At 37.4% G+C, this 12,751-nt stretch overlaps 1 protein-coding gene across 2 annotated transcripts in view; it reads left to right on the top strand.

Moving 5' to 3' along the window:
• The window catches only part of PREPL (prolyl endopeptidase like), a 52,075-nt gene that overhangs the window by 9,798 nt on the left and 29,526 nt on the right, over window positions 1-12,751 (top strand). For both annotated transcript variants that reach the window (XM_040993170.1, XM_040993169.1), the window contains 3 exons: window positions 9,645-9,767; window positions 10,833-10,899; window positions 11,747-11,953. In XM_040993170.1, the coding sequence (XP_040849104.1) occupies window positions 9,693-9,767; window positions 10,833-10,899; window positions 11,747-11,953 (349 nt within the window). In that variant the 5' untranslated portion in view covers window positions 9,645-9,692. The remainder of the gene's footprint in view (window positions 1-9,644; window positions 9,768-10,832; window positions 10,900-11,746; window positions 11,954-12,751) is intronic.

Raw genomic sequence — 12,751 nt, 5'->3', positions numbered from 1 at the left:
ACGCAAGACAGGAAGGAGATGTTCCATTCCTTGTTTCCTCCGTAAATGGCTGCAGTGGCCGCAACTGGTCCAGGCCAAAACCAAGAATCTGGAACTCCACCCTCAGCCCCTGGGTGGGTGGTAGAGACTCATTCACATGGGACATCCACTTTTCCCGGGTGCAGAACTCGGGACTGGCAGGGGAGCATATGGAATCCGGGCACATGCAGGGTGAGGGCTTTAGCCACATACATATCATGCCAGACCTTTTTAGCCTTCAGACAGATGAATAGTATGTCAATGTTATGTCATTTTCATTGGCCTGATCAGTAAAGAGATGAGCATCTTTTCTTACATTAACTGCGCAGATTTTGTCCTGTTGAATTGCATGTCTTTTGACCACTTTTTTTTTCTGTTGAGTTGGTCTTCTGCTTACTGATTCTTGAGGGTTTTTTTTGCATTTTTTCTCTTTAATTGCTAAATTTTCTCTGTTCTGTGACTCAACTTTAGATGTCTTTTGTTATTAAATGGGTTTTTAAAGTTTGTTTTATGTTCTATATATTCAGCTAAGCAAAATTTTGTTGACTATTACATGTGCACCATTCTAGACATTGATGATATAGCAGTCAGTAAAATAGAAATCTCTGGGCCTGGCACAGTTACCTAGTGGCTCAGGTTCCTCACCAGACATCTGCAGGGATCCCATACAGGTACCAATTCTAATCCCAGCTGCTCCACTTCCCATTCAGCTCCCTGCTTGTGGCCTAGGAAAGTGGTCTAGGACGGCCAAAAGCCTGAGGACCCTGCACCCAAGTGGGAGATCCAGATGAAGCTCCAGGCTCCTAGCTTCAGATCAGCTTGGCTCCAGCCATTGCAGCCAGTTGGGAAGTGAATCTTCAAGTGGAATATCTTCGTCTCTGTCTCTCCTCCTCTCTGTATATCTGACTGTCCAATAAAAAAAATAACAATTTTTTTTTAAATAGGAAAGATTGCCTAGAGAGTAGGATTTGAGGGGCAGGAGTATGCAGGAAAATTGGAAAATTGATTCTGGAAAATTTTTTTTGATACGTTTACTTGAAATCCAAATAACTATGTTAAGTTGTTGACTGGATGCACAAGTTCAACTTGTTCTGGGAAGAGGTCCAGGCTGGTTATAAGTTTGGGAATCCTAAGCATATAAATAGCACTTAAGATCGTGACTAGATGAGATCACCAGAGAAATCTGTGTAGGTGATGAAAAGAAGTGGTCCTAAATCTGAGCCATGGACATGCCAATGTTAGGAAGCCAGAGAGTGGAATAGGAACTGGCCAAGGAGACTGTGAAGGAAGGACTAATGAAAAAAAGATAGGGCTGTCCTGGAAGCCAAGTGAAGAAAGCTGTGACCAACTGTGTCATTCCATAGATCAAGTAGTATGAATACTGAACGTTAACTTTTGTGCTTTGTGCAATGGTGACCACTTCCTGGCGTAAGGAGGACAAGATTGGGCTCAGGAAGGGGGGCAGGAATGGCATGCAGAAAATAAAGGCAATTGTAATTTTCTTTAATAATTATTAAATTCAACAAATATACTCAGAAATTGAAAATGAATATTTATAATTAAAACTTTCGAAGAGCCTGTTAGTGTTTCACAAATACTAAATATATATATATATATGTATACTGACATGAATAAACTTCAGTTGCATTAAATACAGGTCCTATCAAGTCAAGGAATCTCTTTATTCCTAATTATATGATCATTTTAAAACACTGATGTTCTTACAGGTATTGAAAAATCCCTGAGGTTTTTGTCTTCACTTGTGTGAGATTACAGTGTCAGATTTTTCTAATGGTAGACCATCCGTTCAGTCTTGGGAAAATTCTTGCTTGTCCATACTGTCTTTATTGTGTGCTTTCAGAAAATGGTTGGCTTACCACACTTTGTTTTAGAGTGATACTGTTTAATTGTCTTTGTTTAATTGTCTTTTTGTGTGTGTGTGTGTGTCGGTGGTAATATTAGCCTTAAACTACTCCAGGAGATTGTTTTTTTCTCTCTTCCAGATTTTCTTTTCTTTATTTTCTTTTTCTTTTTCTTTTTTTTTTTTTTTTAAGATCAGTTATTTAGAGAGGGAGCGACACAGATATTCCATCTGCTGGCTAAATCCCAGATGGTTGCAGTAGCCAGTGCCAGGACCAGGCCTGAGCCAGAAGCTCCGTGCAGGTTTCCCTCATGAGTCACAGGGGCCCAAACACTTAGGTTATCTTCCCCTTCTTTCCCAAGCCACTAGCAGTAAACTGGATAAAAGTAGAGCATCCAGGGGACCCAGCACAGTAGCCTAGTGCTAAAATCCTCACCTTGAACGTGACATCCCATATAGGCGCTGGTTCTAATCCCAGCAGCCCCGCTTCCCATCCAGCTCTCTGCTTGTGGCCTGGGAAAGCAGTCGAGGACAACCCAAAGCCTTGGGACCCTGCACCCATGTGGGAGACTTGGAAGAGGATCCAGGCTTCCTCTACTTCAGATTTTACTTTTTTTTTAAATTTATTGTTAATAACATTGTATTATGTGATACAGTTTTATAGGCACTGGGATTCCCCCCACCCCTCCCACAACCCTCTCCCCATGGCTCGCTCGCTCTTAAATTTAAGCACTTACTTATCAGAAAACACATCCCGTTGAGGTGCTCTACCGTTAAGTGATGCTAGTGTAGTTAAAATGAGAATTACTCTTTCCTCCTCTCCCTGCCCCTTAAGAGTTGTTTATTTGAAAGACAGAGTAAGAGTCTTTGATCTGCTGGGTCACTCCTCAAATGGGGACAGCAGGGCTGAACCAAGCCAAAAGACAGAAGCTTGGAACTCCGGTCTCTTCTCCCATATGGGTGACAAGGACAGACGTACTTGGAGCTGCTTCTGCCTTCCCAGGTACATGAGCAGGGAGCTGAATTGGAAATGGAGCAGCCAAGATTTGAACTGGGGGCTCATTAGGGATGCCTGTGTGCCAGAGGTTTAACCCGTTGTACCACAATGCTAGTCTCAGTAACTCCTTGCCACTTCTTAACCATTGCTTTGTCATTTTTAGTGTGGTTGTCACATCGTTTTAGCATTTTTATTTAGAGTAAAATAAAATAGTGTAAAATTTTAGCTATAAAGTAGTATTTTTAGAAAAATCAAATAAAATCCTATATAGCATTATCCAACGTAAGTTTTATGATGTAGTTCCATAGGCTCTGAGTTGCCCTTCCCTAAGGTCCCTCCTTTGATTTTTTCCTCTTTACTTTAATGGGCGACCTTCATGATTAGTCCATCATGCTATCGTTGAGGTGTTTTCCAACAGTGTAGGCATGCACATTGTCAGTCCATTGTCTTACTATTAGGATAGATCGAATTCTTTCACTGGGAACCCAACTTTGGTCCATACATGGAGCATTTAGACTCCATATCTGAACATATCAGTTTCCACTACACTTCCATTATACGGCCCCTAAAATACAGAACCAGTGAGCACAGTCCACAGTAGTGTGAAAATAATTTTTCATCAACATAAAGTTAACATGTCACAAAAATAAAAATGTGTCACAACAGTGATAAAAACAAGAATCAAAAACCTTGGGATGATACTTTGCCGGCTTTACCTTCAGACCAGAGATGGTCTCACCAAGAATTTGTTGAACTCACTAGGATAATAAGATGCTGGACTTTATGCTTGGTAAATACTTCCAATGAAAGAACCTCAACTGAATTTGAACTGGTAATGCAACAAGGTGGAGAAAACCACCATGGAAAGAGGATTCGGGGAGGGGTGGGGGGAATCCCAGTGCCTATAACACCGTGTCGCAATAAAAAAAAAAACTTATAGGAATAGATGCTAGTGTGTGACTCTTGTGGCACTGAAACAATTAAAAAGTACACCTTAATTACTCATGATAGGTAGCAAACAGTGTTGAAATGGACATTTACAACTCGTGTTTACAAGCAATCCATCTTTTATGGATAATCAATTAGTGAATCACAAGAACTTATTGGGAGAGATACAAATAACTAGGAAGTGCAAACATAAGATTTACAGCAAAAACAGTTAAGATTTGAAACTACAGAACTGCAAATTGAAGCAAAAAAGAACCATTCCATGAAAAGATAAGTGTAACAACCCCTAGCCATATTAGCATTGAGATTTTTGATTAAAGTTATCTCATATTAGAGCAAACATGTGGTATCTGACCTTTTGGGATTGGCTCATTTCCCTTAGCGTAATGGTCTCCAATACAGCCCATTTGGCTGCAGATGATTGCATTTCATTCTTTTTAATAGCTGGGTAGCATTCCATAGAATAGATGAACCGGGCCCAGTGCAATAACATAGCCGTTAAAGTCCTCGCCTTGAATGCACCAGGATCCGTAAGGGCGCCAATTTTAATCCCGGCAGACCTGCTTCCGATCCAGCTCCCTGCTTGTGGCCTGGGAAAACAGTAGAGGATGGCCAGAAGCTTTAGGACTCTGCACCTGCATGGGAGATCCAAAAGAAGCTCAGGCTCGTGCCTTTGTGTTGGCTCAGCTCCAGCCATTGCGGCTGCCTGGGGAGTGAATCATCGGACAGAAGATCTTCCTCTTTGTCTCTCCTCCTCTCTGTATATCTGCCTTTCCAATAAAAATAAATAAGTCTTTAAAAAAAAAATAGATGGACCACAGTTTCTTTATTCAGTCCTCTGTTAATGGGCATCTAGGTTGTTTCCAAGTTTTTGCAATGAATACAGGGGTGCATGTTATTTTCTCATTTATCAGTTCCTTTGAATATATTCCAGAAGTGCAATTGCTGGGTCATATGGTAGGTAAACTTTCAGTTGCCTGAGTATTCTCCATACTGAGTTCCACAGTGGCTGTGCCAGCCTACGTTCCCATCAGCAGTGGAATAGGATTCCTTTTCTTCCACATCCTCGCCAGCAGATATTGTTTGTAGTTTTCTCTATGTGGGCCATCCTTACTGGAGTTAGGTGAAACCTCAGTGTTTTTATTTGAATTTCTCCTTGTTGCTAGAGAGTTTTATTTTTCATATGTCTGTTAGCCATTTGGATTTGTTTCTTTGAAAAGTGTCTGCTGATTTCCATTGCCCATTTCTTAACTTTTTTTTTTAATTGTTGTGGCTATGCTGGAGTTCTCTATATTCTAGATATTAGTCCCTTGTTTGCTATGTAATGTGCAAAGATTTTCTCCCACTTGGTTGCTTTTTATTTTGATTATTTCCATTGCTGTGTAGAAGCTTAGTTTCATGTAGTCCCATTGTTTTGGTCTTGACTTCCTTTGCTTTTGATGATTTTGCTAAGAAGTCTTTGCCTGTGCCTATATCTTGTAGAGTATTTTCTTCTAAAAGTTTGATGGTTTTTGTTCGTAGGTTTAGATCCTTTATTCATTTAGATTTATGTTTGTGTATGGTGAGAGGTGGAGATTTTGCTTCTTAGTTCTGCAGGTTGCTATCCATTGGTCCCGACAGCATTTATTGAAGAGACCTTCTATCTTCCCTGGGTGGTTTTCTGTTCTTTTGTCAAAGATTAGATGGCTATACATGCATGGGCTCCCTTAAGATGTTTCTACTCCCCATTGGTCGTCTTCTCTATTTCTGTACCAGTACAAGGTTGTCTTGATTTCCACCACCCTATAGTATGTCCTAAAGTCTGGAATTGTGATCCCTCCAGCTAAGTTCTTATTCTTCAGGATAGTTTTGTGTTTCCAAATGAACTTTTGTATCATTTTTTCCAGCTCTGTGAAGAATGATCTAGGTATTTTGGTTGGAATCGCATTGAATTTGTATATTGCTTTCAGTAATATGGCCATTTTGATGATATTGACTCTACCCATCCAGGAACATGAGTATATTTCTCCACTTCTTGAGGTCTTCTATTTTATCATTTTTTTTTGTAAAATTTTGTAATTTTTTGTAATCATTTTGTAATTTTCCTCATAGAGATCTTTCATGTCTTAGGTTTAGTCCTACTATTTCAGTATCTTCTCTGTTAGTTTGAAGAGTACCATACTAACTAGTTCTTTTCCAGCCTTGGAGTTGTTTGCATACACTAGGGCCGTTGATTTTTTCATTTATTTTGTACCCTGCCACTTTACCAAACTCTATTTTAAGTCCTAGCAGTTTTTTTTATTGAGTTTTGTTGGTTTTCCTTATAGAAGATCATATATCTGCAAACAAATAGCTTGACTTCCTCTTTTCCAATGTAAATTCCCTTGATTTCTTTTTCTTGCCTAAGCAGTTGCAAGTATTTCCAGTTCTATGTTAAATAACAGTGGTGATAGTGGGCATCCCTGTCTAATTCCAAATCTTAGTTGAAATGTTTTCAGTCTTTCCTCGTTCAGTATGATGCTGACATTGGATTTTTTATAAGTTCCTTTGTTGTGTCATGGTGTGTTCCTTCTGTGCCTACCTTGCTTAGAGTTTTTGGCAGGAAGGCATGTTGGACTTTAGCACATGCTTTCTCTGCATTGATTGAGACTATCATATAATTTTTGTTCTTCAGTTATTTGATGTGGTATATCACATTTATAAATTTGCATATGTTTAACCATCCCTGCATGTTAGAAATAAACCCCACCTGGTCCAGTGTTCTGTCTGATGTACTTTTGTATTCTGTTGGCTGGTATTTTGTTGAGGATTTTAACGTCAAAGTTCATCATTGATATTGGTCTATAGTTTTCTTACTCTGTTGTATTTCTGGCTTTGGTATTAAGGTGATGTTTGCTTCATAGAGTTTGGAAGGGGTGCCTCCCCTTCAGTTGTTTAGTTTTTCTACTTGTGAATTTTCTCTCTCATATAACTAGTTAGTCATTGTTCTGTATAATTCTCAGATTATCCCAGATTTAGCTTTGTATCATTTTATCACATCTGCTTAGTCTTTGAGAACATCTTTACTTTCTGGCACAAAATTATCCTCTCCCTGCTCTACCACAGAATTAGCAATGATACAATTATTTTAAGGCTCCAAGATCTAATTTACTTTTGTTTTCTGTCTGCAAATTTCAGCACTTTTATCATAATAAAGTTACACATTCCATTATCCTATTTTATAACAACTATTTTTGTTAGAATAGCTTTGTAATGAACCAATTGGAAGGTGAGAAGACTTGCTCCTTTTCTTACTTATGGAGTGATAGCACATGTAGTCTTAATATTTAAAGCTGAAGCCTTTCTTAATTCCATCTCCACTTGGTATATATGTACCCTTTTTAAAAATATATTTTTGCTTTAACAAAAGTAATTTCATCTCAAAGACAGGTTTGAGGAAAGAAGAAAGACATAGAAATCTTGTTGGCTCCCCAGTTGGCCACAATGGCCAGAGTTGAATCAGTCCTAAACTAGGAGCAGGGAGCGGCTTCAGGTCTCCCACATGGGTACAGGGAACCAAGAACTAAGGCCATGTTCTGCTACTTTACCAGGTACATTAGTTAAGAGCTAACTTTAAGTGGAGCAGCCAGGACTCAAAACATATGTCCATATGGGATGCCAGCACTATGAGGGGAGGCTGACCCTATTGTGCCACAGCACTGGCCCCACAGAAGTGCCCTTAAAACAACTCAACCACTTAAGTATTAAGATTCATGGCCGAAATAGCTATCTTTAGATGTGCACCTTCATGATGATGCTAGCTGAAAGTGAAAAAACATTAAGTGTCACAAGATGTTGGGACAGTGGGGGAGGAACTTAGCGAGAGAGAGAAATCCCAGAGCCTATGGAACTGTATTATTAAATAAATAAATAAATAAATAAAGTGTTGGAATAGAACAAAATAAAAAACCAACTTGGAACAGCTTAATGGATACTATAAAATCTCAGTGTCTACGGGATTAATTCCTTTCCAGGAATTATTTATAAATGTGTAAATTACTACTATTATTTTACTGAGACACTCAAAATTCTGCTGGTTTATGCATTATTTTGGTTCACAGAAATTCAGTTGACCAGGATATGTTACACAGAGAAGTTAATAAGACAGATTAAGAGAAGCCCAAGTCCCAAATCTGTTGCTTTTAGTTTTTTGTTGGTCATAGTTCCCAATAAGAATGGGCATTAAAAGGGGACAGACCCCTGTTTCATTATCTAGCCAAATGTCTTAGAAGCTGTGGGGAATAGAGTGAGGTACTTTTCTTGGCTCCCTGGCTCTCCCTCAAAGATTTAGTGGCGATTGTAAGGCACTTAGCCAGAAATAAAATACATCTCCTATTACTAGATGATAATTGATAATTGCAGGATTGATTTCTAGTTACCTTATTTAAAATGCACTGTTTGTTTTAGGTGATTTTGGGGATAGGAAATTTTTGGAATATTGAGACAGATATTTTAATTTACTACCCTAAATATCAATGATAGATTTTGTAGAAATACTAAAAATAATAATAATAAATTTTTTTAAAAAGTAAACTTTTAAGCCTCCAGTTTCGGAGCTGTTAATACCAAGATCAATTTACCTTCTAATATCACTTTTCCATGAACTTTTTGAAGTACCTATGCATATTATAAGTAGTGGTTGAATCATTGAGAATATTATGGTGGACCATTATTACTGATATGAACCTAACACAAATCATATAATCAAAAAAAGGAAACACTCATGAAAATGATTTTCCATCTTGTTTGTTGTGATTTTGTTTATCTTGCATTTGATTTTAGATCATAAACTCTTTGTAATATAAACTGTACTTGTAGCTTTCATTCCCAACAGCACGAATAAAGTATTGTGCGTGTCCTTGTGTAGTACATATTTAGCAGCTGTTGGAGGTTCTCACCAAAGACTTGGTTCCCCTTCTGGCACAGATCACTGTGCAGTTGTCATCTTTGGTAGAGAGCTGAAGTTTAAAAAAATCCTGGCCGGAATTTGTTTGCTTACAATGTGAATTATTGAACATCTTTTTCTATTTGACGGTTGAGGATTTGGCTTTTCTAAATTTAATCATTCACAGGATATTTGCTTATTATAGACCAACGACAGCACTCAACTTTTAGATACTCCAAATAAGGCACAATTAGTGCTTATTTCACACTCTGTATCTCTGTCCATGTTCACTGTTCATTATTTTCCCCTATTTTCATAAAGTGAATTTTCGCTCAAGGTGAAATTCATGTGTTTATCACTTCTGTTTGAGGAGTTATTGCCATTGAAAGAGAAATTATGATTAACACATACTAATTACCTGTATTCTGACTGAATAACTTTACAGTTGTTAGTAAAGATTATGTTTTCTTGTCCCTTTGGTAATTCTCTTGAGGTAATCCATTATTTATAAAACCAAGTGGATTTTTCCCCTACCTTTTATTTCTATTAAATATTTGAAAGTGCATGGGCTTTCCTTTTCTTTATAAGTGAATATAAATCTTTCTCACAGTCTTTCTTCTGAACATTCTTAATGCTTATGCATTTTAAAAATTTTAATATAAATGGATTAATATAAAATATAAGAGAATAATATCTAAAGTTGTCAAATCTAAAGTTATTGTTTTTTTTTTATTGAAAAAAAGTCATTTTACTGATAGGAAAGATTATTTAAGACCTGCAAAGTGCATGTTAATATACAGGTATAGGCCTAACATTGTAATCTTTGCATGAAAGAAAAGTAAATTAATTTTTAAAAGCAAAGGACTCCCTTGTCCCAGTTTGAAATATTGTAATCATACCAGTAAAACTTTTTCTAGGATCATCTGCCTGTTAAAGAAGAAAACAAAAAATCCCTGTCAGAAAACATGGATGCATTTGAGAAAGTGAGAACCAAATTAGAAACACAGCCCCAGGAAGAATACGAGATTGTCAATCCAGAGGTAGGATATACCATGCCTTTTTTTTTTTTTTTTTTAATTTCACATTATCAGTCAAGAGGCAAATCAGGTGTCTTGTGATTCGTAGACATAAGCCCGCCTGCAAAACAATACCTCTTTTGACCTTTTGGGTATGCTACAAAACTTAATAAGCATAGTGTGATACTCAAATTTAATGGTAAAAAACTAAGGTGAACTTCCAAGCACTGTTAAATTTCAAACTTTCAAAACATCAGTTATTTCTGATTAAAAACTGTACAGTTTATTCCAAAAAGAAGTTTAAATGAAACTTACATTTAATTTTTAAAAGTGCTCATCTACTTTTTTTTTAGTAAAAGGAAGTGTATTTTGGAGTAATAACATGAAAACTGCACTTAGTGGTTATCCTAGATTAAGTACACATCAAATTTTTCAGTAAGATTGAAAAATAGAACCATAGATTATAAACGAAAACAGTAGATATACCAGAATGGAAATAGTAGTGGGTTAAAAATCAGGAATTCTAGATTCAAATCAATGCCACTAAATAGTAAGTAGTGTGTCTTAAGCCACCTAAATTAATAATTCAGTTAATATGAAGGTGTTGGATAAGAGTAGTACTTGTTGGTAATTCATTCTCTCCATTTCAAACTACTGTATTTGTTATCCCCAAGAATAAGAGCTTGGGTGTAACATCAAATCTAGACTATGCACATGTGATGGCGACAAGAGATTTTGAAAGAAAAGTTTTCAGGATGTGAAAGCCACAGTTTTCTCATCTGCCTCATTTGGGATTTTCTTAAGGATGCCAGTTGGTCTCTGGCAGTTGATTCCTGCTATAGAGATACCAGGAATTCCAAACCTGTGTCTGAAGACATGAGAACTGACATGCTTCGTAACACTTTACCGCCTCTTGCATCTGGGAGAGGCAAGGATTGCGAGCATATGGGAATGATTTAGCAGTGATGTTGTAAAAGGAGATCTATTTTATGTTGCATTCATGTTCATAGACATCAACAAATCTACCTGTTATAAATGATCCCACTCAAAGGCTAAAATGCCAAATATACCTTTTCTTCTCATTTTCAGATTAAACATGGCGGTTTTGTATATTATCAAGAAGGCTGCTGCTTGGTCCGTTCCAAAGATGAAGAAGGTACAACACATTGTTACTGAAAGCATGTTCTAATTTTTCAGGTTTCACATTTTTTACCAGGAAGTTTCACATTCCTCTGGTATAATTAAGGTTCTGTAAGTGGTTTCTCAACTATCTTTTGCTTAAATCACTTTAACATCTGAGTCTGCTAAGATAGATTTAACAACAACAACTATAATTATAAGCTTTGGGAGGAAAAATGTAAATAGGACTGGGCATTTGATGACCATCTGCTATGTCTCAGGTACTTTATACACATCATCTGATGTTTATACTCTCTAGGTTGCATAAGATCTATAAATACTAGACTAACAATAACGAATAATAGCTCGTATGTTAGTGCATAGAATAATGAATAACATAGGGTAATATTAAATAATCAATTCAGTTTCATGTGCAAGTTGCCACTGGTGTTGAAGGAAACCAGAAAATGGCATACACAGGAGAACTGTTCATTTAAAACATTGTGGTTGGGCTCGATGCAGTGGCCCCACTAGCTAAAGTTCTAGCCTTGCATGCTCTGGAATCTCATATGGGTGCTGGTTTGTATCCCAGCTGCTCCACTTCCCTTCTAGCTCCCTGCTTGTGGCCTGGGAAAGCTGTCAAGGATGGCCCAAGGCATTGGGTCCCTGCACCCATTTGGGAGACCCAGAAAAAGCTCCTGGCTTCAGATTGGCTTAGCTCCATTTGGGGAGTGAACCAGCAGATGGAGAATCTTTCTGTCTCTCCTCTCTGTGAATCTGACTTTCCAATAAAAATAAATCTTTTTTTAAAAATGCTGTTCTTAGAACTTTTAAAGCTGTTGTTAACTTATGAAGTTATTTTTTTGGTTCTTTTCTTTATACAGCAGACAATGAGAATTACGAAGTTTTATTCAATTTGGAGGAACTTAAACTAGACCAGCCCTTCATTGATTGTATCAGGGTTACTCCAGATGAGAAATATGTGGCTGCCAAGATAAGAACTGAGGGTTCTGAAGCATCTACCTGTGTAGTTGTGAAGCTCACTGATCAGCCTGTAATGGAAGCTTCTTTCCCAAATGTGTCCAGCTTTGGTAAGCCACCAACAAAAATAGTGTGTATGTTTGCAAGATAGCACTAGGAGAACTGCCCAAACTTCTGAACCTTTTTTTGCTCATGTGAATGAATGAATGAGGTAGGAGATAATGAGTACCTGGTTTATTTATACAAATGAACTCCTTATTTTTCTGTCTGCCTCTTATTCAGAAGATCTCTGCTTTAATTACACACCTAAATGAGTGATTTTCAAATAATATACATGTTTTTAGAAGAGTTGCAGTCAGAGCCCAGTTATATGTTGTATTTTGAGATAATAGTCATTTTTATTTAGAAGAGATTTTTCACATGATCTATATCTTAATATTTATGCAACTTTAGAATTGAATATATATATATATTTAAATTCCTTGTTGTCTTATAGTATTAACACTGGAAAATGCCCCAAATCAAGGCACTTGGAACATACTAAAGTAACTCATCAGTAGAAGCCAGAACATTTTAAAGAGTAAAACAAGCTTTAACAGCATTTGTAATTGAGTGATGTACCCACATCCATTATTCCCCCTTTTCTGTTTTGTGCCATTGTTCCCCCATTGTTGAAGTGTTCTGGGGATGAATTCAGGTTGCACCTTATTGCATGGGTCCTAGCGCCTGCGTTTTGTACACTCGAGCCTATGAAATCAGGATGCGTGTTGTACTCCACAGTGATGACTTACAGTCACTGTCAGCCAGGTGGCAGTCATGCTGCAACAGTGGGAAAACTTCCATTGGTGTTTTTCATGAAATCAAGAACCAGCATTAGAAAGTGTTTGGTAGGGGCAGAGGTTTCATGT

The sequence above is a fragment of the Ochotona curzoniae genome, unplaced genomic scaffold (genome assembly GCF_017591425.1).
Source record: "Ochotona curzoniae isolate NIBS_2020 unplaced genomic scaffold, NIBS_Ocur_1.0 contig_883, whole genome shotgun sequence".
NCBI classification, from domain to species: Eukaryota; Metazoa; Chordata; class Mammalia; order Lagomorpha; family Ochotonidae; genus Ochotona; species Ochotona curzoniae.
Note: the sequence above shows the minus strand (reverse complement) of the source record. Positions and strands in the feature narration are given on the sequence as shown.